Genomic DNA, 25,524 nt, shown 5'->3' with positions numbered 1-25,524 from the left:
ACAATTAAAGGCCATATACAGATACTAGTGCTGCCCAATTCAGGAAAAAAAATTTCAATTCGATTCAGCCTATTGAATTGGTTTTTCGATTCGATTTTCCTGCCCAATTGGATGTTTTTTTCAAACATCCTGGTGGGTTTATTTTATAGCTTCTTCACCCTTTTGCCTTCTCCTAACCACACTGGCGCTGTGGTGTAAACAAAATAAACAAACAAAAAAGACTTTTCCTCTCTCTCTTAAATCCTAGCTCACGTTTGTGGTCCAACACCAGCTCTGGCAGGATACACGTTTCAAATTTGGCATATTGTAATCAGAAAATGGAAAATATAATTAGTTTTTCTACCTTTTGTTGTCTGATCATTATTCAAATCTTGGTCCCAGGCTCTGGTTGTCTTCTGATAACTTGCTTGCCAGGATCTCCTTCTTTCTTCTTTCTCCGTTCTAACCATCCATCTGCCATCTCTGTCCTCCCCTTCCGTTTCCCTTCCCTCCCCAGGAGGTCTGGCATCTTTCCTTTTTTTCGTCTCCCTCCACAGATCCGCCTTTTCTTAACTACCCTTTCATCCAGCATCTCTCCCTCCTTCCCCACCACCCCAGGGTTCACCATCTCTCCCTTTCTTTTCCAAACTACCCTTCTATCCAACATCTCTATCCCCCCACCACACCATCTCTTGTGTCCAGCTTCTCTCTCTTTCTGTTCCTTCCCTCCCTAAATCCCATTGTCCATCATCTCTCTCCCTTTCCTCTATTTTTAGACCCATTATTTCTTCCCCCCAAAGTCCGGCAAATGCATGCCTCTTTGAATTCCCCCCTTTCCTCCCTTCGTGTACTTCTACACCAGGGTCCCCCCTGAAGGCATGCACCTCCCCTTGTGAAGGCCTGCACCCCACCCCTGAAGGCCTGTCCCCCCTGAAGGCCTATTCCACCATCCTTGGCCTCTCCCCCCCTTGAAGGCCTGTTCCCCCCTTAAAGGTCTGCACCCCCAAAAGGCCTGTCCCCCCACCCCAAAGGAGTGCCCTCCTGAAGGACTGCGCACCCCCCGGGAAGGCCTCCGTGTTCCCCCTGGCCTCCCCGCACCATTTACCTCATAGCTGCAGTCTGCAGTGAAGATCGCGGTTACAGCGTCTTTGTAAACTTGTTTTGAGCTGTTTCCTCCGCTGCGGTCCCGCCCCTCCTCTGACGTCAGAGGCAGGATCGCGGTGGAGGAAACAGCTCAAAAGTAAGTTTACAAAGACGCTGTAACCGCAATCTTCACTGCAGACTGCAGCTATGAGGTAAACGGTGCAGGGAGGCCAGGGGGAACATGTAGGCCTTCCCAGTGGGGGAGGGGAGGGTGCAGTCCTTCGGGGAAACCAGACGCCAGGGAGTGGGGGAAGCCGAAGACCAGCACAGCAGTACTTCCCGACTGACTCTCCCTCCTCCCATCTAAAGCAGGTGCGGCAGCGGACAGCCAGCAAGAGCAGTGCTGCCGCTCCTGCTTTAGGGGGGGAGGGTCAGATGAATCGGGAAGCCGATTTTTGGGGGTTTTAAATTGATTTGAACCGATTCACTCAAAGTGAATTGGTGAACCGATTCAAATCGTGAATCGGGCAGCACTAACAGACACAAGTCTGCCCAGTACTGGCCTTAGTTCTTCAATATTTACTATTATTTTCTAATTCTAGATTCTCTGTATTCATCCCAAGCTTCTTTGAACTCTGTTACTGTTTTCCTCTCCTCCACCTCTCTCGGGAGCGCATTCCAGGCATCCACTACCCTCTCCATAAAGTAGAATTTCCTAACATTGCTCTTGAATCTACCACCCCTCAACCTCAAATTATGTCCTCTGGTTTTACCATTTTCCTTTCTCTGGAAAAGATTTTGTTCTACGTTAATACCCTTCAAGTATTTAAACGTCTGAATCATATCTCCCCTGTCCCTCCTTTCCTCTAGGGCAGTGGTTCTCAGGAGAGGACCGACACACAGACTCAGTCAGAGGACTTCACCAACAAGTGTGCCTGCATATCCCCTGCTTGACTCCAGAGAAAGCTGCTCCTGCAGCATCCCCAGCTCTAGCTGGCTCAAGAAATGGTAGTCAGGTTCAGAAAGTGAGCCCAGGCCTCACCCGGCAACACGGAGCACTATAGCTGAGTTATCAGGCTGTGGCAGGGTATTAGTGTTTTAGGAGGTTTGCGCCAGAAGACGTACGAGGAGATACTGGAAGCCCTGAATATGTATGCCCTAAAGCAGTGGTTCTCAACCCTGTCCTAGAGGACCCCCAGCCAGTCAGGTTTTCAAGATATCCCTAATGAATATGCATAAGACATATTTGCATGCTTGTGTCCTCCATTATATGCAAATCTCTCTCATGCATATTTATTAGGGATATCTTGAAAACCCAACTGGCTGGGGGTCCCCTAGGACAGGGTTGAGAACCACTGCTCTAGGGTATACATATTCAGGGCTTCCAGTCTCTCATACGTCTTCTGGTGCAAACCTCCTAAAACACTAATACCCTGCCACAGCCTGATAATTCAGCTATAGTGCTCTATGTTGCCGGGTGAGGCCTGGGCTCACTTTCTGAACCCGACTACCATTTCTTGAGCCAGCTAGAGCTGGGGATGCTGCAGGAGCAGCTTTCTCCGGAGTCAAGCAGGAGATATGCAGGCACAGTTGTTGGTGAAGTCCTCTGACTAAGCCTGTTTGTCGATCCTCTCCCCTAGCTATAGTAAGGTTTTGGCTTACTGAGCATGTGCAGGATGCCATACACATGGAGCCCCTCCCCTTGTCCTGTCGGTTTTTCTTCAACCATTCCCCTCTATCTCCTCAAAAAAAAAAAAAAAAAGGAAAGACAAAAAGAAAATCAAAAGGCTTTCTAGCCATTAGAGCATTAGTTCTTTCTATTAATTTAAAAAAAAAAGAGAGAATGAGGTAAGCCTTTCAAAAAAAAAAAAAAAAAAAAAATATATATATATATATATATATATATATATATATATATATCAACGTATAATACATGCAGTTTTAAAAACTGCCAACTGCGATCGAGTCGCTATCTTTAGTGCATCTAGGCCAAAATTCCATTGCCTTTAGAGGAAAGTAAAATGCATGTGCTTTTGCATTTTTCTTTTTGAAATAGTAATTTCAGGACCTTTGGCATTGGCTTAAGGAAGAGAGACACTTGATATGCTAATTTTTTACCTTTCTCTTCTATTTCTATAGGCTTGCAAATGAAGTACCTTTCTCTTTATTAACACCCTAATTCTATAAACTTGCATATGAAAGTTATAGAAAACTGCCAGTTACACTTGCAACTTAATTATTAAATTAGCTCCTAATTGACATTAATTTACAGTCATTCACATAAATGCCAGTTAATATTCTATAAATTGAGCATTCAAAATCCATAGCACACAGCTTCAAACAGGGGAGGCTGTGGACCCTGGAAGAGGCAAATGTGAGTCAGGGACATGTCTAGCACTTATGCACACAAGTTGTAAAATATTGTCAGTTACGTACCTGACATCAATCACGCATGAGCATTTACACTAGCCATTGAGCTACCGATAAATAATTGCCCCTAAAGTTAGGCATGTAACTAGATTTGCAAGTATGCATGTTAAGTTAAATCTTTTATTGAATAAGACAATAAACAGTCCAACAAACCATACACCGTGTCAATTTTGATTTCTTGCAAAACAACCACAATTCCCATTAAATCCCTCCTAACTATCCCTCCAAGAAATCATCAAAATACATAAAGAGTCTGGGTATAAGATGTTTTTTTGTTGGTATTATACACCAGTACGATTGCGAGCTATGTATGGGAATGTATTGGATAAATGTTGGAGAGGATGTGAATAAGTAGGTACCTTTGAACATATTTGGTGGTGTTGTATCAAAGCACAGAATTATTGGGATAAAGTAATTTTCTTTATTGAGGCAGTACAAGGTATCCCGATCCCTAAGACCACGGAGCGCTGTCTGTTGAATAAGGGGCTAAAAGCCCTATCTCTGAAACATCAGAAATGGATACGTTTGATAATGACAGCAGGACGACTTGTCCTCGCATCTGCCTGGAAACAATTAGATTTACCAGTGTTACGAGTATTATTGGTTAAAGTTCAATATATACAGCAGATGTCTAAGTTAACTGCTCTCCGGAGAAACCAGGTACAGAATTATAACACCATTTGGAGTGCATATGAAATTTGGATTAATTCCCAAAATGATAGTCCCATTGATTTTTAATATATGATTTTTTTTCTATAATTTATAAATCTCCTGCACACATCCTCCCACCGGGGTTGGGGGGGGAGGGAGGGATGGGAGGGCTGAGATATATTAGATATAAGATATATAATGTATTAATGTAATGCTTTGTATACAATTGTATAAGTCAGATGTTTTGAAATGCTTCATTTCTCAAAAAAAAATGTATACAGAGTCTTCTAAAGACATTAGAGATATTTACATAGGAAAGAGTCTAATATCATTATATGTACAGAAGGCAGCATACACGATTTGAGAGCCCCATCCCCACTTGAACTCTCCAACTCCAGATGGAGGACCTGGACTGTTATGTCCTCCCCATCTGTTTCAAGCCATCAAAAAAGTAACCCCACATACCCCCAACTCTCCCCTATTAATTATGCATGTTAATTGCCAATTTAGAATTTATGTTTAGCCTGTAACATCCAGCAACTAACTTTAAACAGTCTGTAGAGAATTAGCCCCTAAGGTCCGGATTCTCTATAAGGTGCTGATATCGGTGGCCGCCAATCTCTTGACAGTCACGTGGCAGTGCCCTATAGAAAATTACACATCCGCAAAAGATAGGTGCTGGAAATGTAGGCCATGGTTTTCCGGGCCTACATTCCCGGTGCCTATGTAAGCGCTTTAGGCTGTCTAATGCATTACACTTCCAGCATTAGCCACACCCATAGTGGCATTTGGCGGCCTAATACCTATGGAACATATATATTAGATTGAATGTCACGGTAGTTAAATTATTTGTCACATCTGACCTGTCTGTGCTAAGCCAGTTTAATCCCTATGTATTAGATTGTACCATTAGATGAATTCCTCAAGTTCCACTCCCTGATTGCAAAGTTGTGACACCACACACTGCTGAACGGCAACCCCATGAATGTTAACTGTAACCCTGTGTTATCCCAGGACAAGCAGGCAGCATATTCTTGACTGATGGGTGACGGCACCGACGGAGCCCCGGTACGGACACTTTTAGAGTGATTCCACTCTAAGAACTTGGAAAGTTCTAGAGGCCGCACCGCGCATGCGCGAGTGCCTTCCCGCCCGACACAGGCGCGTGGTCCCCAGTTTCTTAGTTTCCGCGGAGCTAAGAAGTCGCATTTTCAACAGCTGTTGAAAATTTTTTTCTTACGCCTTCCCGCTCGCGTATACTTTTTCGGGTCTTTTTGCCCTTTTATTCTTTTCTTTTCTGTTGTTAAAAAAAAAAATAAAATTTACTCTTCATCGAGTTATTTTTTGTTTTTCGGTCTGCCCCGGCGGGGCCTACTGCCACCATCGAGGCCTCGGCCTTCGATTTGGCAGAAGCCGTCTTTCCGTTCATGTCCCCTCAGCCAGGGTTCAAGAAGTACCAGCGGTGTGCACGGCCTATCTCCCTTACGGACCCACACAACTGGTGCTTACAGTGCCTGGGTCCGGAGCATCAGGCTTCCACCTGCACCCGCTGTGCCACACTGAAAAAAAGAACATTGAAAAATCGCCAGATACAACAGCGCTTACTTTTTGGTACCGAGATGTCCGACCCCGCGACATCGGCACCGGCATCGGCTCCTACCCAGTCGGCACCCTCCTCGTCGATGCCGTGCGACACCGCGCCGGCGTCGCAGCACTCAGGTAAGCCGGCTAAGAAGCCTTCCCCGCTGGAACGCCCTCCGGTCTCCATTGCAGCGAGTCCAGTCCTGCCGACCGTGAGGCGCCAGCGGAAGCGCTCCGCCCCTATTGAGGTGAGTCCCTCGACATCAGGCTCCTCATCTCCGGGGTGTAGAGCGGCACCGCAGGTACCGCAAAAGAAAAAGGCGGTACCGGTGCCCTCCCTTGATGATCGCATTGCAGCCATCTTACAGGTACAGCTTAAGGAGCAGCTCCAACAACTCCTTCCAGCTATCCTGACACCGAACCTTCCGGTGCCGGTCTCGACTGAGCCGCCGGTACCGAGAGTGGAACGACCTATATTATCTACTTCCTCTCTTTCGGTACCGCTACACTCGGCCTCATCGGTGTCGATGCCAATTCTTGCACCGGAGCCGACAACTCAACACCAGTCGGTACAGACCTCGGCTCCAATGCAACCGATAACATCTCCCGGTACCGCTTCGATGAGGTCGGGTAAGTCGGTACGCAAGTCCCGACACCTGGAACCATCCACCCCTGAGTCTCGGGACCGTAGTTCCCATATTCGAGACCCTGATCTGTGGGGTGATTCCGAAGAGCCTTTTCTTTCAGAAGGTGAGTGTTCTTCGGGGGAGGATGAGCCTGATATTCCTGACCCTTCATCCAAACATGATTCCACGTCTTTTTCTTCCTTTTTAAAAGACATGTGTGAATCTCTGTCCATTCCTTTGGAGGCTGAGTCTAAGAAGTCTAAAGCCTTTCTAGATGCTCTTGATTTTGACCAGCCTCCAAAGGAATTTCTGAAACTCCCTCTTCATGACATCTTGAGGGAGACTTTTTACAAAAATTTAGAGACTCCTCTCACTGTCCCGGGAGCTCCCTGCAAATTGGATTCCCTGTATAAGGTTATCCCCATTCCAGGATTCGATAAACCCCAGCTCCCACATGAGTCTCTCCTGGTGGAATCCACACTTAAAAAGTCCTCAGGAGCTAGTATGTATGCTTCTGTCCCTCCTGGTAGAGAAGGCAAAGCCATGGACAAATTTGGTAAGCGTCTCTATCAGAATGCGATGCTCGCTAATCGATCTGGCAACTATGCTTTTCATTTCTCTTTTTATTTAAAGCATCTCCTTACCACCATGGCTTCCTTTGAGCAGTACCTGCCTGAGAGGAAACGTTTGGCCTTTCACCAATGCTCTTCTTCTCTTTTTCAGCTCAGAAGATTTATGGTAAGATCTATATACGATACCTTTGAACTTACCTCTAGAGCAACGGCTATGTCTGTGGCCATGCGCCGCTTAGCCTGGTTGAGGGTATCCGAACTTGATGTTAACCATCAAGACTGGTTAGCTAATGCACCATGTTTAGGGGATGAGCTGTTTGGAGAATCCATGGACTCAACTACCCAAAAGCTCTCCGCTCATGAAACACGCTGGGATACCCTTCTTAAAACCAAGAAGAAGCCTCCACCAGCACGTCCTTTCAGACAGCAATTGGCTTACCAACGCCGTTATGTGGCTCGTCCCTTACAGTCTGCCCCTCAACAACCTAGGCGTCAGCAGCAGAGGCAAACACCTAGACAGCAGCAACAGCAACCTGTCAAGCAGCCTCCGCAACAAAAACCGACTCAACCCTTTTGACTTGATTCTCCAGGGCATAGCCAGCATCCAACCTTCACCACTCCTGCCTCAACCCATAGGAGGTCGTCTTTCTTTGTTCCTCAGCCGGTGGGAAGTTATCACTTCGGAACAATGGGTCCTCAACATCATCCACCACGGCTACTCTCTCAACTTTCAAACCCTCCCAGGCACAAGTCTACCAAAAGAGTCTGCTTTGCACACTCCCCAGTCTTCCCTCCTCCTTCAGGAAGTTCAGTCCCTCCTCCTTCTGAACGCCATAGAGGAAGTTCCTCCGGAGCAAAAGGGGCAGGGTTTCTACTCCCGTTATTTCCTAGTCCCCAAAAAAACAGGAGATCTCAGACCTATCCTAGATCTTCGCGATCTCAACAAATGTTTAGTCAAAGAGAAGTTCAGGATGCTCTCTTTAGCCACTCTTTACCCTCTTCTCAATCAAGGCGACTGGCTATGTTCCCTCGATCTCAAAGAAGCATACACTCACATACCAATCAATCTGGCCTCCAGACAGTACCTACGCTTCATGATCAATCATTGTCATTACCAGTACAAGGTGCTACCCTTCTGCCTAGCCTCCTCTCCAAGAGTGTTCACCAAATGTCTGATTGTGGTGACTGCTTTTCTACGTTCCCACCACCTTCAGGTGTTTCCTTACCTGGACGATTGGTTGATAAAGACCAATTAATCTCAAACAGTTCTTCAGGCCACCAACCAGACCATCCTATTTCTACGTTTGCTGGGGTTCGAGATCAATCTACCCAAATCTCATCTCATCCCCACGCAGAGACTTCAATTCATTGGAGCAGTCTTAGACACAGTCCTCATGAGAGCGTTTCTGCCATCCAACCGTCTTCAAACGCTTCAGTCTCTATGTCAGCAGGTGCTTCCACAACGTTCCATCTCTGCCAAGCAAATGATGATACTCTTGGGTCACATGGCCTCCACAGTTCATGTCACACCACTTGCCCGTTTGCACCTGCGCACTCCTCAATGGACCCTAGCTACCCAGTGGTCCCAAGCAATGGATCCTTGCTCACGTCACATATCTGTAACATCATCTCTTCGTCAGTCTCTACAATGGTGGTTGACATCCTCAAATCTATCCAGAGGTCTTCTGTTCCATCTACCTCCTCATCAACTTGTCATCACCACCAACGCCTCCCCTTATGCCTGGGGAGCTCATTTGAATGAGTTCCAAACTCAAGGACTTTGGACGGCTCAGGAGATGAAACATCATATCAATTTCCTCGAACTCAGAGCGATGTTTTATGCCCTCAAGGCCTTCCAACATCTTCTCTTTCCTCAAGTCCTCCTGCTATGCACAGACAATCAAGTTGCAATGTACTACATCAACAAGCAGGGAGGGACGGGCTCTCGCAGCTTGTGCCAGGAAGCCCAGAAGATTTGGGCTTGGGCCACAGATCACCATCTATTCCTGAAAGCTATCTACATTCAGGGAGAACAAAATTCCTTGGCGGACAAGCTCAGCAGAGTTCTCCAGCCTCACGAGTGGACACTCGATCCTTTCACTCTGCAGTCCATCTTCGCTCAGTGGGGCACTCCTCAGATAGACCTTTTTGCAGCTCCTCTCAATCACCAGCTGCCCCTATTCTGCTCCAGACTCTACTCTCCTCACCGTCTGGCAGCAGATGCATTTCTCCTCGATTGGTCCAATCGGTTCCTGTACGCTTTTCCTCCTCTGCCTCTCATGTTAAGAACCTTGTTCAAGCTCAAGAGGGAATGAGCCACCATGATTCTGATTGCTCCGAGGTGGCCCAGGCAACATTGGTTCTCCCTTCTACTTCAACTCAGTTCCAGAGAACCTTTTCTTCTTCCACTGTTTCCTTCTCTGCTTACACAGCATCAGGAGACCCTTCTACTTCCCAACCTCCAGTCTCTGCACCTGACAGCTTGGTTTCTCTCGGCCTGACTTCTCATGATACTCTTTTGTCCCAGCCTGTTCGTTCAATTCTGGATGCCTCCAGGAAACCGGCCACTCTGCACTGTTACCATCAGAAGTGGACACGTTTTTCTTCCTGGTGTCTTCTCCATCATCATGATCCCACTTCCCTTGCAGTGGAGACCTTGTTGGATTATCTTCTTTCTTTATCTGACTCTGGTCTCAAGTCTTCTTCAGTCAGAGTCCACCTCAGTGCTATTGCGGCTTTTCATGAGCCAGTCCATGGAAAACTCCTCTCAGCTCATCCCTTGGTGTCCAGGTTCATGCGGGGTCTTTTTAATGTGAAACCACCTCTTAAAGCCCCTCCTGTTATCTGGGATCTCAATGTGGTTCTTTCCGCCTTAATGAAGCCTCCATTTGAACCTTTGGCTACCGCTTCTTTCAAGTTTCTCACTTGGAAGGTACTTTTCCTTATTGCTCTCACCTCTGCCAGGAGGGTCAGTGAGCTACACGCACTAGTTGCGGATCCACCTTTTACAGTCTTCCATCATGACAAGGTGGTTCTGCGTACACATCCAAAGTTTCTCCCTAAGGTTGTCTCTGAATTCCATCTCAACCAATCCATTGTTCTGCCTGTCTTCTTTCCGAAACCTCACTCACATTCTGGAGAACAGGCTCTGCATACTTTGGACTGTAAGCGGGCTCTGGCTTACTATTTAGACCGTACTAAGCCCCACAGATCATCTCCCCAACTCTTTCTGTCCTGTGATCCGAATAAATTGGGACATCCTGTTTCTAAACGTACGTTGTCTAATTGGCTGGCAGCGTGCATTTCATTCTGTTATGCTCAGACCGGACTGACACTGGAAGGTTCTGTCACGGCCCATAGGGTCCGAGCTATGGCAGCATCTGTAGCTTTCCTCCGTTCCACTCCTATTGAGGAAATCTGCAAAGCTGCCACTTGGTCCTCAGTTCATACTTTTACATCTCATTATTGTCTGGATGCATTCTCCAGACGAGATGGACACTTCGGCCAATCTGTTTTGCAAAATTTGTTTTCCTAATGGCCAACCTTCCCTCCATCCCTCTTTTTGTTAGCTTGGAGGTCACCCATCAGTCAAGAATATGCTGCCTGCTTGTCCTGTGATAAAGCACAGTTACTTACCGTAACAGGTGTTATCCAGGGACAGCAGGCAGATATTCTTGCGTCCCACCCTCCTCCCCGGGTTGGCTTCTTAGCTGGCTTATCATAACTGGGGACCGCGCGCCTGTGTCGGGCGGGAAGGCACTCGCGCATGCGCGGTGCGGCCTCTAGAACTTTCCAAGTTCTTAGAGTGCAATCACTCTAAAAGTGTCCGTACCGGGGCTCCGTCGGTGCCGTCACCCATCAGTCAAGAATATCTGCCTGCTGTCCCTGGATAACACCTGTTACGGTAAGTAACTGTGCTTAATGTAATATTGTAACACTGTGAATGTTAATTTGTAACCCGTTCTGAGCTGTCTGGGGAGGACGGGATATAAAACCAAGTAAACACCAAAGCACCTACATAGGTATGATTCCGATGCGTATTATTTAGGCGTTGGTAGGCACTTTAATGGTGCCGCTTTTTCTGTTTTAGAGGTGTTTGTTACTTAGGCGCTAATAGAGCACCTACCAGCACCTAAATTTAGGTGCCATTTCTAGAATTTCCCCCCTAAATGCTTCTGTATCTGCTCTGATTTGTTTTTGAATTTACTTTGTATCTTTTATTTTCTAGAACACCAGCTCATGGGAATTCTCCATCTTCAGCTTTCCATGCTGGAGCTACCTTAACAACTACTGTCTCCACATCCCCATTAATTCCATCCACTGGAGAGATCACAGTTGCCTCTGGAGCCCCTTCTGTTACCTATCCAGTTGGCTCCAGCAGCACTGCAGGACCTGGTAGCCCCCTTTTTCAACAACACGATAGCCCTCTGAAAGGATCTGCGATCTCTCTGGGCAATGTGCATATCCCACTGGAGTCCATTAAACCCAGTAGGTATATCATTCTCCTCACCTCTTCTTTCATTTCTATCTGCCTGTGCTCCATATTCCCTCTTTCTTGTTCACAGACCTATAAAACAGAGAATAATTTGTTTAAAAAAAGCTATTAAATTAATATTATATGAGAGCTATACATCTAATATAATAAAATGGTAGGCCGCGCATGCGCACTAAAAAAAACGTGTTCCCTGAGCTGTCGCGAAAATACGACTGCGCATGCGCGGCCCCGGCGGCGGCTTTCAAATTAAAAAAAAAAATTACACAGCTGCGAGACAGGAGCTGTGGCGGCAGCGGCGACTTTCAACGACGAAGAAGCTGCAGCTCAGGAAGTCGGGGCCTCCCCGCCACGTACAACTCGCTCCCTCTCCTGCAGCTCAGGCACCACAGAAGCTGTGAAAACGTGCAACCCGGTCCCGCGTCTGCCTACCCTTCCCCCCAACACATCGCATTTGCCCCCCCCCCCCTCAGAGAGTCCTTTGCCGCTCACCACCCTTCCCTTGCCGCTGACCCGACTACCTACCCGGCGATTTAAGCAGCATTCTTCACACGCTGCTTCAGGCACTTCTACTGCCCTGATTTGCTCTGCCGCGTCTCTGATGATGTCATCAGGGACGTGCCAGAGTAAATCAGGGCAGTAGAAGAACCCGAAGCAGCGTGTGAAGACTGCTGCACAGGCTGCTTGAATGGGAGCAGGAAGAGGTGATGATAGACAGGGGGGGAAAAAGGAAGGGAGGCCTATTGTTGGACAGGGGGAGCAGGAAGAGATGCTGATGGACAGGGGGGAAAAAGGAAGGGAGGCCTATTGTTGGACAGGGGGAGCAGGAAGAGGTGCTGATGGACAGGGGGGAGGTAAAACAAAGGGAGAAGGACTGCTGCTGGATAAGGGGAGCTTGAATGGATGGTGGTGGACAGGGGGGGAAAATAAAGGGAGGCCTAATGCTGGACAGGGGGAGCAGGAAGAGGTGCTGATGGACAGGGGGAAAAATGAAGGGAGGCCTACTCCTGGACAGGGGGAGCAGGAAGAGATGCTGATGGACAGGGGGAAAAAATGAAGGGAGGCCTACTGCTGGACAGGGGGAGCAGGAAGAGGTGCTGATGGACAGGGGGGAGGTAAAACAAAGGGAGAAGGGCTGCTGCTGGATAAGGGGAGCAGTGAAGGGGTGGTGGTGGACACAGGGGAGGTAAAAAGAAGGGAGAATGGACAGGAAAAGTGGCTAAGGAGACAGAGAGAGAAAGAAATAAAGACAGACACATACATATATTCTAGCACCCAAGGGAGGAAAATGCTGCACAGGGAAGTAGGGAGGGGGGGAAATGCTGATGCACAAGGAAATGGAGGAGGAGGGAATGCTGATATGGCTACTGTACAGGAAAGTAGACAAGGGGAGATAAATGCTGCATAGGGGGCAGAAAGAGAGACAAATAGAAAAAAAGACAAATAATAGGAGGGAGGGAGACAGAAAGAAAAGAAGAAAGACACAAGGGCAGGGAGTGAGACAGAAAGAAAGAAAGACAGACATACATATATTCTAGCACCCGTTAATGTAACGGGCTTAAAGACTAGTAGAAAGATAAAGGCCAAATGGCCCATCTCCAGCATCTACTATCTCCTCCTCTCCCTAAGATACCTCACGTGCTTTTCCCACACTTTCTAGAATTCACAGTCTTTGTCTTCACCACTTCTACCGGGAGACTATAGATGCATGATATAGTTTCCCAGTAGAGGTGATGGAGTCAAAGACTGTGTCTGAATTCAAGAAAGTGTGGGACAAGCACGTGAGGTCTCTTAGGGAGAGGAAGAGATAGTGGATGCTGCAAATGGGCAGATTGGATGGGCCATTTGACCTTTATCTGCCATCATCTTTCTATACCCCATAGAATTTTGTGCTTATCCTGTCTGCATAACTTAATTAGGAACAAACACATTTGGAAAGTTTTCTTTTTTAGGGGAAGGGAGGAAGAGGGTGATAGCAATTTCCTTCTCCCTTTGACTGGCTTCAGGCTTCACCTACTCTTGTACCAGTGATGTCACTGGAGATTCATTTTTCTCTACCTCCATCTTCTGGCCAAAGGATATAACCCACTAGTTTGAACTAGTCTGGCGGGATTCTAGGAAGGGAAATTAACAAGTAAGATTAAATTTCACCTTAAAATGCAGCCCCACCTGCCATAACTCCACTAAACTGAATCTAGTTGCTTTATTGTTTCTTGTTCTGTAAGGGGAATTTATATAATAATTCCTTTTTTCTTTTCTTTTCAAGGCAGTACTCTTCCAGTAACAGCCTATGATAAGAGCGGGTTCAGGATCTTGCTACACTTTGCTAGTGAATGCCCGCCAGGACGGCCTGATGTTCTCGTAGTGGTGGTCTCCATGTTAAACACAGCACCATTGCCTATTAAAAACATTGTCCTGCAGGCTGCTGTGCCAAAGGTAGGAGCACTGATTGATATACTAGGCTCTTGAAATCTAGATGCAAACACCAAAAACCTTTTTGTGAAAAAGTGAATATGGTATGAAGGTTAGAAAGCCACTAGGCTTTGTAGACGATATCTCTTGTCCTCATTACCGCTTCCTGCAACTGCCAAAGAAAGGCAAGGCCTGGATGGTCTAAGTTGAGAATATGAAAGCAGGTACTGTGAGCTCATGGGAATCATCAGAAAATTGGGTCATAAGAACATAAGAATTGCCGCTGCTGGGTCCATCATGCCCAGCAGTCCACTCACACGGTGGCCCTCTGGTCAAAGACCAGTGCCCTAAATGAGACTAGCCCTATCAATGTACGTCCTTGTTCAGCAGGAACTTGTCTATCTTGAATCCCTGGAGGATGTTTTCCCCTATGACAGACTCCGGAAGAGCGTTCCAGTTTTCTACCACTCTCTGGGTGAAGAAGAACATCCTTACGTTTGTATGGAATCTATCCCCTTTCAACTTTAGAGAGAGCTCTCTCATTCTCTCTACCTTGGAGAGGGTGAACAACCTGTCCTTATCTACTAAGTCTATCCCCTTCAGTACCTTGAATGTTTCGATCATGTCCCCTCTGTTCAAGGGAGAAGAGGCCCAGTTTCTCTAATCTTTCGCTGTACGGCAGCTCCTCCAATCCCTTAACCAAATCACAGTTCTTTGAGATCTTGTAACATCAGAGTGCCAGTATGGGAAACTGGATGGCTCCAGAGAATTGTTAAAAGTATTCCAAAGTCTTTTACCTCTTATTAAGCAGCTCAAATCTAGCTTCGCATACAAAACGTTTTGTATGTGAAAGATACAAAAAAGGGCAACAAAATGATAAAAAGGATGGGACAACTTCCCTATGAGGAAAGGCTAAAGCGGCTAGGGCTCGCCAGCTGTGAGAAGGGGGAAATACTGAGTGGAGTGGAGTGGGTACAACTGAATTGTTTATTTACCCTTTCCAATAATGCTACGACCAGGAGACATGCAATGAAGCTACTGAGTAGTAAATTTAAAACAAATTTGGAGAAAATATTTCTTCTTTAGCACTCTCCAGACCAGTAGAGGTTAACTTTACGATTGGGTATATATCTAATCATGACCAGCAGGTGGAGACTGAAAACAAAACTTTGGGACAGTATATCCTAGCCCCTCCTCTCTATTTCCCTCAGTCTTCTTTCAGTCTCCAGCAGGTGTTGAGTGATCTGTACCCATCTCCCTTGGTAGGGCTGTTGGAATTTGTTTAGAGGTTTATTGTCCCTGTTTTTAGCCTGACGGAGCTTGGACGGACTCTGTTTGGGGGTTCGTCCGACCTCGGGGGTGTCAAACCCGGCGGGTCACGAGCGGGGTCCCTCCCCCCACTTCCTCCACCTCCCCATATTTTTTTAGAGGAGCCTCAGCAGTAAGCCTTGCCCCCTAAATCAAGCAAGGCATATTGCTTCGAGAGCCTGTGGAGTCTGTTCTGTAAAAAAAAAAAAAAAAAAAATCCTGAGGTAGTGCTGGTCTGGAGGGTTGTATCCCTTTAAGAAAACTGTATTTTACTGTATTTTTTCAACTAACCGGCACTTTTTTACAGCTAGGTCGCGTATGGAGCAATGAGCACTTCTAAAGGGAAAAAGTGCTCATTGTGCTCCAGACGCGAGGCACTCGCGGCCGGCCTGTGCAAGCGGTGTTCAGGCCGGTGCGGTGGAGGAGCTCCGTCGGCAGCGGCTGCAGGCGTCCAGAGCTCCCCGCCGATGGTGCCTCGCGAGTCGGCAGGGAACGGTGGAGAAGCCCGGTCTTCTCCGTCCGCCCACGGAGGGATTCCCCGAGCCGCCGACGGTCGGGTTTTAGAGGATTCCCTCTCAGCTGATATTTTGACAGCTGATGCCGGCTTGCCTGTTTTAGCGGCTGAGACTATTCAGGTCTCTCAGCCGCTGCAGGCTGTGGAGGGAGCTGTTTTGGCGGGAAAGACGCCATCTTCTCTGTCTGGCTCCTCCATTTTGTCTTCCACCTCAGGTGACCTTCCCCCTGTTTTGTCTAAGCAGGGGCAGGTTTCTGCTGGGTCCCCTGCTGTGGCAGGGAGTCCCTTGGGACCCTCGGGGGGTTTTTCCCCTGATTTTTTCTTTTCATTATGCAAAGCCTATTTTCAGGCGGCTGGGGGTCCCGGTTGCGCCCAGGGGGTCTCGGGGGGTGGGGTTTCCTCCGCGCTCCCTGCGGCTTTGCCTCTCTCGTCTGACGTGACGTCCCCTCCGCCGCCTCTCTTGTCCAAGCGTCCGCGGGTGTCGTGGGACGAGGATTTGTGGTCGGAGGAACGTGTCGGTCTGGAGGAGGACCTGGACCCTTCTGAGGAATTCCAGGACCCTCTGGAGGGGACGGAAGCTGGCGGCGGGTTGTCGGGTTTCCCGTTCTCCAGTGACGAGGCGTCCGTGGTGCGCCTTTTTCAGAGAGATGAGCTGCCTGACCTTATTCAACAGGTTTCTTCGGCCTTGCGTTTTGAGGACGCGCCGCCGGAGACTCCGCGTGTGGGGGACCCTCTGTTACGAGGGATCCGTTCCGTTTCCCGCTCTTTTCCTATGCATCAGGATATTCGGGATATTATTCTTGAGCAGTGGAAAACGCCGGAGACGCCGTTTCGGCTGGCGCGCAGCATGGCTCGCCTGTATCCCATTCCTGAAGGGGATCGGGCTACGTTAGCTTCGCCAGTCGTGGATGCGGTGGTCTCGGCTATTTCCAAGCGGCATACCGTGCCTGTTGAGGGCGGTTCTGCCTTGCGGGACTCTGAGGAGCGCAAATTGGAGACCATCCTTAAGCAAAATTTTCAAGTCTCTGCCTTTGGGGTCCAGGCGGCTATTTGTGGGGGACTGGTCGCTCGCGCCGTGTTTCGGTGGGCGGAGCGGGTCTTGGATCGAGAGTCTGACGACTGGTCTCTGGTGGATCAGGAGGTAGCGAAGATTGAGATGGCTGCCTCATTCCTCTCGGATGCTCTGTATGACTTGGTGCGGATCTCGGCTAAGTCCATGGCTTTTGGCGTGGCCGCAAGGCGTGTGTTGTGGCTGCGCGCTTGGGCGGCGGATGCTGCGTCCAAAGCTAAGCTTACTAAATTTCCCTTTCGGGGGTCGTTTTTATTTGGAGAGGACTTGGATAAGTTGATTCAGACTCTGTCGGACTCGAAAGTTCCCCGTTTGCCGGAGGACCGTGCCCGCCCGGCGTCTCGGGGTGGTGCGGCCCGGGGGCGTTTGCGGGAATTTCGCAAGTATCGCCCTGGGCGTGGGGCTGCTTCTTTCCAGTCTCCGGGATTTTCCCGGGGTCGGTTCTTCCAGCGCATGCAGCCCTTTCGGGGGGCCCGTCGGGGGGCAGGGAACCCCTCCGCCGGTTCCCCCGCTTCCCGTCCTGCACAATGACGCCTTGCCGGCGCCCCCCTTGGTTCCGGTGGGGGCCCGGCTGCGCGACTTTTTTCCCAAATGGGCCGAGATCACGTCCGATCAGTGGGTCCTGGAGGTGGTGCGGGACGGTTATGCCCTGGAGTTCGCCCGCTCTCTGCCGGATTTTTTCCTCGCTTCTCCGTGTCAGACTCCGGGGAAGACGCAGGCTTTTCGCCAGACCCTTCAGCGCTTGCTAGATCTCAGGGCAGTAGTTCCAGTGCCCCCCCCGGAGTGGGGCACGGGCAGGTACTCCATTTACTTTGTGGTGCCCAAGAAGGAGGGGACTTTTCGGCCCATCCTCGATTTGAAAGGGGTCAACAGGGCTCTCAAGGTTCCCTCTTTCCGTATGGAAACGCTGCGGTCGGTCATTCTGGCGGTTCAGCCGGGGGAGTTTCTCACTTCTCTCGATCTGACGGAGGCCTACTTGCATGTTCCTATTCGGACCTCTCATCAGCGTTTCCTGCGCTTTGCGATCTTGGGTCAGTTCTGTGCGCTTCCCTTTGGGCTGGCCACGGCTCCCCGGACGTTCACCAAGGTGATGGTGGTCGTCGCGGCAGCCTTGCGGTCGGAGGGCATTCTGGTACACCCCTACCTGGACGACTGGTTAATTCGGGCCAAGTCGTTGCAGGAAAGCTCCCGGGTTACGGCTCGGGTGGTGGAGTTTCTCCGGTCGCTGGGCTGGGTGGTCAACCTTTCCAAGAGTCGGTTGGTTCCGGCTCAGCGTCTGGAGTACCTCGGGGTGCTGTTCGACACCTCCTTGGGGAAGGTCTTCCTCCCAGAGGCCCGGGTGAGCAAATTGCAGTCTCAGATTCGCCTGCTTTTGGCGTCCCGGTGTCCTCGGGCGCGAGATTTCCTTCAGGTCCTGGGGTCGATGGCGGCGTCCCTGGACGTGGTGAGGTGGGCGCGGGCCCACATGCGTCCTCTCCAGTATGCTCTGCTCCGGAGGTGGTCTCCCCAGAGGCACGGGATGGATGTTCCGGTTCCCCTGCGAGGCTTGGCGCGCTGCAGTCTGCGTTGGTGGCTCCGGACCCCTCACCTAGTTCAGGGGGTGGGTCTGGATCTTCCGCAGTGGACGGTGCTCCTGACGGATGCGAGTCTCCTGGGTTGGGGGGCCCAGTGTCTGGGTCACTCAGCTCAGGGAACCTGGTCCACGGAGGAGGCCTCCTGGTCGATCAACGTGTTGGAGACCAGGGCGGTCCGGCTGGCGCTGTTGGCTTTCCACTCCCTTTTGTTGGGCAAGTCGGTCAGAGTCCTGTCGGACAATGCCACGGCGGTGGCTTATGTCAATCGTCAGGGGGGCACCAAGAGCACTCTGGTGGCGCAGGAGGCGGCTCGGCTCATGGTTTGGGCGGAGTCGCATCTTCTGGACCTCTCGGCCTCTCACATTGCCGGGGTAGAAAACGTTCAGGCGGACTTCCTCAGTCGTCACTTCTTGGATCCGGGAGAGTGGTGTCTCGGCGCCGAGGCGTTTCAGTTGCTAGTGCGTGCTTGGGGGCAGCCCCTGATGGATCTGATGGCTACAAGTGGCAACGCCAAAGTACCCCGCTTCTTCAGTCGTCGCAGGGACGGTCTGGCCGAGGGTCTGGATGCTCTGGTCCAACCGTGGCCAACGGAGGGGCTGTTGTATGTGTTCCCTCCTTGGCCATTAGTGGGCAGAGTTCTGCTTCGCATTGTTCGCCATCCGGGGCTGGTGGTCTTGGTGGCTCCGGATTGGCCTCGTCGTCCGTGGTATGCGGATCTGGTGAGGCATCTGGTGGCGGATCCTCTTCCTCTGCCTCTCGAGTGCGATCTTCTGACGCAGGGTCCCATTCCCATGTTCGACCCGTCTCCCTTTTGTCTTACGGCTTGGCTCTTGAAAGGGGCCGCCTGAGTAAGAAGGGATATTCCGACAAGGTGATCTCTACACTTTTGGGGTCCCGGAGGCTTTCTACCTCTCGGGCTTATGTACGGGTTTGGCGTCTTTTTGAGGAATGGTGCCGAGCGCGGGGAGTGGTCTCCTTTCGCGCTTCTCTGCCTAACATTCTAGAGTTTTTGCAGGATGGCCTGGATAGGGGCCTGGCCTGGTCTTCTCTTCGGGTTCATCTGGCGGCCCTGTCGGCTTTTCGGGGGCTGGTGTCAGGTCAGCGTTTGTCAGCCATTCCTGATGTGATTCGTTTTCTTAGGGCGGCCAAGTTGATCAGGCCTCCCATAAGGCCCTCGATTCCCTCTTGGGATCTCAATCTGGTTCTCTCTGTTCTAGTGCGCCCTCCTTTCGAGCCGTTGGATGGCTGTTCGTTGAAGGACCTTACGCTGAAGTCGGTCTTTTTGGTGGCCATTACTTCCGCTAGACGGGTGTCTGAGCTACAGGCTTTCTCTTGTAGGGCTCCCTTCCTGGAGTTTTCGAAGGAGCGGGTTGTTTTGCGGCCTGTTCCTTCCTTTCTGCCGAAGGTAGTTTCTCCTTTTCATGTCAATCAATCGGTGGTCCTCCCGGTCTTGGGTAGTCGGGAGGGTTCTTCTGAGCAACGACAGCTGCGCAAGTTGGATGTCGGTCGGGTCCTCCATGCTTATGTGCAGCGGACCCGGGATTTTCGGAGCTCCGATCATCTCTTTGTGCTTCTGGCGGGTCCTCGTCGGGGGGCTGGCGCTTCTAAGGCTACTATTGCGCGTTGGATCAAGGAGATGATTGCTTCCGCTTATCTTCTGAGTCAGAAGCCGGTTCCGGAGTTTCTCAAGGCTCATTCCACTAGGGGTCAGGCGGCTTCTTGGGCTGAGTCGTCGCTCGTGCCTCCGGTGGATATTTGTAAGGCTGCGGTTTGGTCCTCCTTGCATTCATTTGTTCGGCATTATCGGGTAGATGTTCAGGCGCGTCGGGACGCGGTGTTCGGTGAGCGTGTTCTGGTATCGGCCCTTCGGGGGTCCCGCCCGTGAGAGGGACTGCTTTGGTACGTCCCAATCGTAAAGTTAACCTCTACTGGTCTGGAGAGTGCTAAAGAAGGAGAAATTAGGTTCTTACCTGCTAATTTACTTTCTTTTAGCTTCTCCAGACCAGTAGAGGTCCCCACCCTGTCTGTTGTTGTTGTTGTTGGGGCTGTTGCGCGGGCAGTTTTTGGTTTTTGCTGCGGGTTCTAGTATTTTTCTAGGGCCGGGGAGAATTGAAGAACAGCGGCTGTGGCTCGGCTGGCTTAGCTGGCGAGCTGTGGGGACCTTCTTCCTTCGGGAATTTCTCCTCTGCATTTTCCAACAGCATTTTTTGGGTATGTTATTTGTTACTCCTTTCGGAGTATTGTTTTTTCTCTCTGTTGTTTTCCAGTTCTTGGTTCTGCTTGGCTATTCGGCAGACTGAGGGAAATAGAGAGGAGGGGCTAGGATATACTGTCCCAAAGTTTTGTTTTCAGTCTCCACCTGCTGGTCATGATTAGATATATACCCAATCGTAAAGTTAACCTCTACTGGTCTGGAGAAGCTAAAAGAAAGTAAATTAGCAGGTAAGAACCTAATTTCTCCTTCATGTTTGTCATTAATCTTGTTGCCAGAGAATGTGAATAAAGAGTTAGTTTAGCAGGGTTTAAAAAAGACTGGAATAATTTCCTGAAAGAAAAGTCCATAAGCCATTACTGAGATGTTCTTGGGAAAAATCCAACTCTTATCATAAGTAGCATAAAATCTGTTATACTTTTTGGGGAACTTGCCAGATACTCGTGACTTGAATTGGCCACTGTTGGAAACAGGATATTGAACTTTGTGGTCTTTTGATATATCCCAGTATGGCAATGCTTATGTTTTTATGAGTCTCATTCTAGAATCTGTAATAAAAACATTCACTCTGCAGTGCCTGTCAGATTGCTATGAATCTGTTGATTTTGGTACATACCACTTTACTGATTTGTAAGCAGGAGCAGAAGTGGGGCAGTGTTTAGTCCTGTAGAACAGCTAGCCATTTATGTGTTTTAAACTATTTAATTGTATTATCTAGGTTCTCTGTTAACAGAATTGTGGGTGTTAAAGAAATGGTTATTGGGAAATCCTTTTTCTTTGTTACAGTCCATGAAAGTGAAACTTCAACCACCCTCCGGGACAGAATTGTCTCCTTTCAACCCCATCCATCCTCCAGCTGCAATTACCCAGGTTATGCTGTTGGCAAATCCCATGAAGGTGAGTAATGTAACCCCTCCCTCTTTGAACTCCCAATTCCCACTCTCTTAACCTTTAGTCTTAGGTTACCTAACCAGATAAAGTAAGAATTATAACAAAAAGAGGGAAAAGTTAACATAAAATATAAAATTACCCTAAATAAAAAATACAAGGAATAAGAGTTTTTGTTGGTTTATTGTTACAACTCTAACAAAAAGTATATATATCTAAATAACTTTAGAATAAGATTCCAAATAAAGTTTTCCTCAAAGAATTTAGTCCTTTCAAATAATTTTATCCTCACAGAGTTCAGAAGGGCTGCGAGGTAAAATAACATTATTCGCCGATGATGCCAAACTAAGCAATATGGTGGGCAAAAGCAAAACAGACATAAATTCAATGTCCAACAACATGATGCACGACCTACTCCTACTGGAGCGCAGGTCTAGGTCCTGGCAACTCAGCTTCAATGCCAAAAAATGCAAAGTCATGCACCTGGGCAGCCAAAATCCATGCAAGACTTACACCCTAAATGGCGAGATCCTAACAAGAACTGAAGCAGAACGTGACCTAGGGGTGATCGTCAGTGAGGACATGAAGGCTGCCAATCAAGTGGAGCAAGCTTCATCCAAGGCAAGGCAAAATCATAGATTGCATACGCAGGAGTTTCGTCAGCCATAAGCCTGAAGTCATTATGCCATTGTATAGATCCATGGTGAGGCCCCACCTGGAATACTGTGTGCAATTCTGGAGGCTGCGTTACCGTAAGGATGTGCTGAGACTGGAGTCGGTCCAGAGAATGGCCACCCGGATGGTCTCGGGACTCAAGGATCTCCCGTACGAGGAACGGCTGGATAAGTTGCAGCTGTACTCACTCGAGGAACGCAGAGAGAGGAGTGACATGATCGAGACATTCAAGTATCTCACAGGCCGCATCGAGGTGGAAGAAGATATCTTCTTTTTCAAGGGTCCCGCAGCAACAAGGGGGCAGCCGTGGAAAATCAGGGGCGGGAAACTGCACAGGGACACCAGGAAATTATTTTTCACTGAAAGGGTGGTTGATCGCTGGAATAGTCTTCCACTTCAGGTTATTGAGGCCAGCAGCGTGCCTGATTTTAAGGCCAAATGGGATAGACACATGGGATCTATTCACAGAGCAAGGTAGGGGAGGGTCATTGGGGTGGGCAGACTAGATGGGCCGTGGCCCTTATCTGCTGTCTATTTCTATGTTTCTATGATTCCGTTGTTTTATTTACACAGCCATTGGGTACCAGCGCTTCTTCTTTCCTCTATGGAGATTCAGCTCTAATCAACAGCGTACCTACTTCCTAACTAAAAAAATCAAAGGAAACAAAAGCCTATCACCCTGAAAATTATATTTGTTTCTTTATTTTTTTACTAACAACCCTTAGAAAAGAATGGATAATTGAAATTCCCTAAACATTTTCCACCCACGATGTATCTTTAAACTATTCTCAAGCAACCCATCTTCCAGACTGATCACTCCCCAGCTCCTCTCTCTGGCACTTTTAGAATCCTGACCAGCACTGCTCACTTCTGCATGATATCATCAGACCTCATGCAGACATCAACATTCTAGAATTCTTACTGTCAGTCAGGCAAATACAGCATTCATTTTGCTGGCTAACAACAAAAAAACTTTTCACTTTAAAATATTAGAGAAAAAAAACTTCTATCAGGACTTCTGCCCTGGGTAAACTATAACATATTTCAAATTTATTTTGTAACCCATGGTTACAGTAAGGTACAGGTTCTGAAGAGAAGAGTCTGGGTGTGGTGCTATTGACAGATTCAATGCTATTGAAACTTGAATTATTTGAAAAACATTACAAGCAATATTAGATTTTTCCTGCTAATTTTCTTTACTTTAGTCCCTCCAGACCAGTGCAGATGCATGGGTTTATGCACTCCTACCAGCAGATGGAGACTGAGAACTACTGGCTTCAAAGTGATCCTACAAGTATCCTGTGCAAGCAGGACAACGGTCCTAATCAAAGAAACATTTACAGCCCCTATCAACTAGAGAACATTTAGCAACAGACAAACTTCAATAATATGTAGTAAAATGCCTAACTAAGAGGTGAAGACAAGCGAGACCAACCTTCTAATCTAAAATTATTTACTTTATTTCCTTCTTTCTTAATACTTTTAAGTTCAAGGAAGGCTAAAATCAGCCTCAAACCTGCCTCAACCAAACCTATACTGCATGTTGGCTGGAGACTGAGATACAAGATAGATATGGACTGCACAGGATACTTCTAGGATCACTTTAAAGCCCGTAGTTCTCCGTCTTCATCTGCTGGTAGGAGTGCATAAACTCATGTATCTAGACTGGTCTGATCTGAATGAGAATGTGTGCAATTTGTCTGTCTTGGTGCTTTTTAGTAATTCACCACCAGTGGCATATATTCGAATATAAACTGATCCGAAATAAACCGAGGTATCCTTTTATCCCTCCAAAAAGAAAGAGAAAAAGTTGACTTGAATATAAACCAAGATTAGAAATTTGGGTTGTCATGGTGAGCCAATTTATAAAGACTGTTCACCCTCCCTCCCCTTCAGATATCTCATAAGTCACTAAACATATAATACAAATATCTGATACATATACATATACAAATATCTGATACATAATACAAATATCTGATGCATATATCCTAAAGCTAACATAGTCACACAGCAAGGCCCCTACATAAGAAAACACAACTACAAGCAACCACAAACCTAAATAAATGTAGACAAAAATCAAACTTAAACCTCAAGAAGCCATATGCAGTTCAACACCAGAGAAAGAGAAACAGCATTCTACACTTTGGAATATAAAAAGAAAGCAGTGCAGATTTACAATAAAACTGCCTTTTCTGTTCATGAAATTAAAAATAAAATTATTTCTTCTACCTTTGTTGTTTGGACATTTTATTCATGTTTATCCCAGTTTCTGCTTTCTTCTGTCTTTTCTTAATTTTCTTTCCAGGGTCTGCAGTCTATCTGCCTCTTCTCTCATTCCTATCTTCACTTCCTTTCCTACATCCATTGCTGACTTTAACCTTTTCTTTTCAGTTTTCCTCTATTCATTTTTCTGCAAATCCATCTGCTTCTATTTCTCCAGTTTTTTGCTAAGTCTTCCCACTCTTCCCCCTTCCAGCATCTTCTCTTTCTTTCTCTTCCCCCTTTATTTTCACTCTTCTAACCAGTATCTACTGACTTGCCCCCTCCATCCAGCATATCCTCTCCTCTCTTTCCTCCAACACCTCATCTCTCTCCCTCCACCCAAGATCTTTCCCCATCACCTATCTTTTGCTTCTTCCTATAGAGTCACAGGTCAGAGGCAGGCCTGACATGCGAGGCAAGCAGCTGATTCTTCCAGGCAGTGGCCGCGGCGGTCCTCCATGCTGTTTACTAGCTGCCGGGAGGTGCGGGAAGACAGGAGTCAGTGGAGCAGCCCTGCCTTCGGTCCTGTCCCAGTCCTGCTAAGTCTCCTGGCAATAACAAAGCCAGACGCCGCAGGGGCCTTCCCTCTTACTAAATCACTATAGGCTGTGCCAGTCTCGATCCTGCCCCTCAAAATCAGGAAGTAACTTCAGAGGGGAGCGGAATCGAGACAAGTAGAGTCTATAATGATTTAGCAAGAGGGAAGGTCCCCGCGGCATCTGGCATCATTATTGCCATCCGATTTAGTAGGACTGGGACAGGACCGAATGCAGGGCTGCTCACAATCCAGATGCGCCACTGACTCCTCACTTCCCCCTTCTCTCAGTGGCTGGCAAACAGCATGGAAAACTGCCGCGGCCACCGGCGGGAGGAATCAGCTGCCTCCCTTGCATGTCGGGTCTGCTCCTGACCTGCGACTCCATTCCTCACATCCCAATAGGCTTAAATTTGGATATTTTTTAAACTACAGTAGTAGACTCAAATATAAACTGAGTACCCCATTTTTGGGCCATTTTTTTGGCCCAAAAATCTTGGTTTATATTCGAGTATATGTGGAACTTAAGGCTCCAATTTAAGCAGTTGCCATCCCTGAAGTGCTACTACCACACTTTAATAGGCGGCACATGAAAACTGAGGTGTCCATGCCCTTTAAATGATAGACTTAGGATCTGATTTACTAAGTGATTTCTGAA

At 48.2% G+C, this 25,524-nt stretch overlaps 1 protein-coding gene across 7 annotated transcripts in view; it reads left to right on the top strand.

The window, feature by feature from the left end:
• GGA3 (golgi associated, gamma adaptin ear containing, ARF binding protein 3) overlaps window positions 1-25,524 on the top strand; it is an 81,039-nt gene that overhangs the window by 47,264 nt on the left and 8,251 nt on the right. For 6 of the 7 annotated variants that reach the window (XM_033961034.1, XM_033961032.1, XM_033961033.1 and 3 more), the window contains 3 exons: window positions 11,151-11,410; window positions 13,681-13,850; window positions 21,290-21,400. In XM_033961034.1, coding sequence (XP_033816925.1) covers window positions 11,151-11,410; window positions 13,681-13,850; window positions 21,290-21,400 — 541 coding nt within the window. Of the gene's footprint in view, window positions 1-11,150; window positions 11,415-13,680; window positions 13,851-21,289; window positions 21,401-25,524 lie in introns of those variants that run through there. The other variant, XM_033961036.1, reaches the window with a different exon arrangement.

The sequence above is a fragment of the Geotrypetes seraphini genome, chromosome 10, assembly GCF_902459505.1.
Source record: "Geotrypetes seraphini chromosome 10, aGeoSer1.1, whole genome shotgun sequence".
NCBI lineage: Eukaryota > Metazoa > Chordata > Amphibia > Gymnophiona > Dermophiidae > Geotrypetes > Geotrypetes seraphini.
The sequence above is the reverse complement of the archived record's forward strand: the minus strand, read 5'-3'. Positions and strand labels throughout refer to the sequence as shown.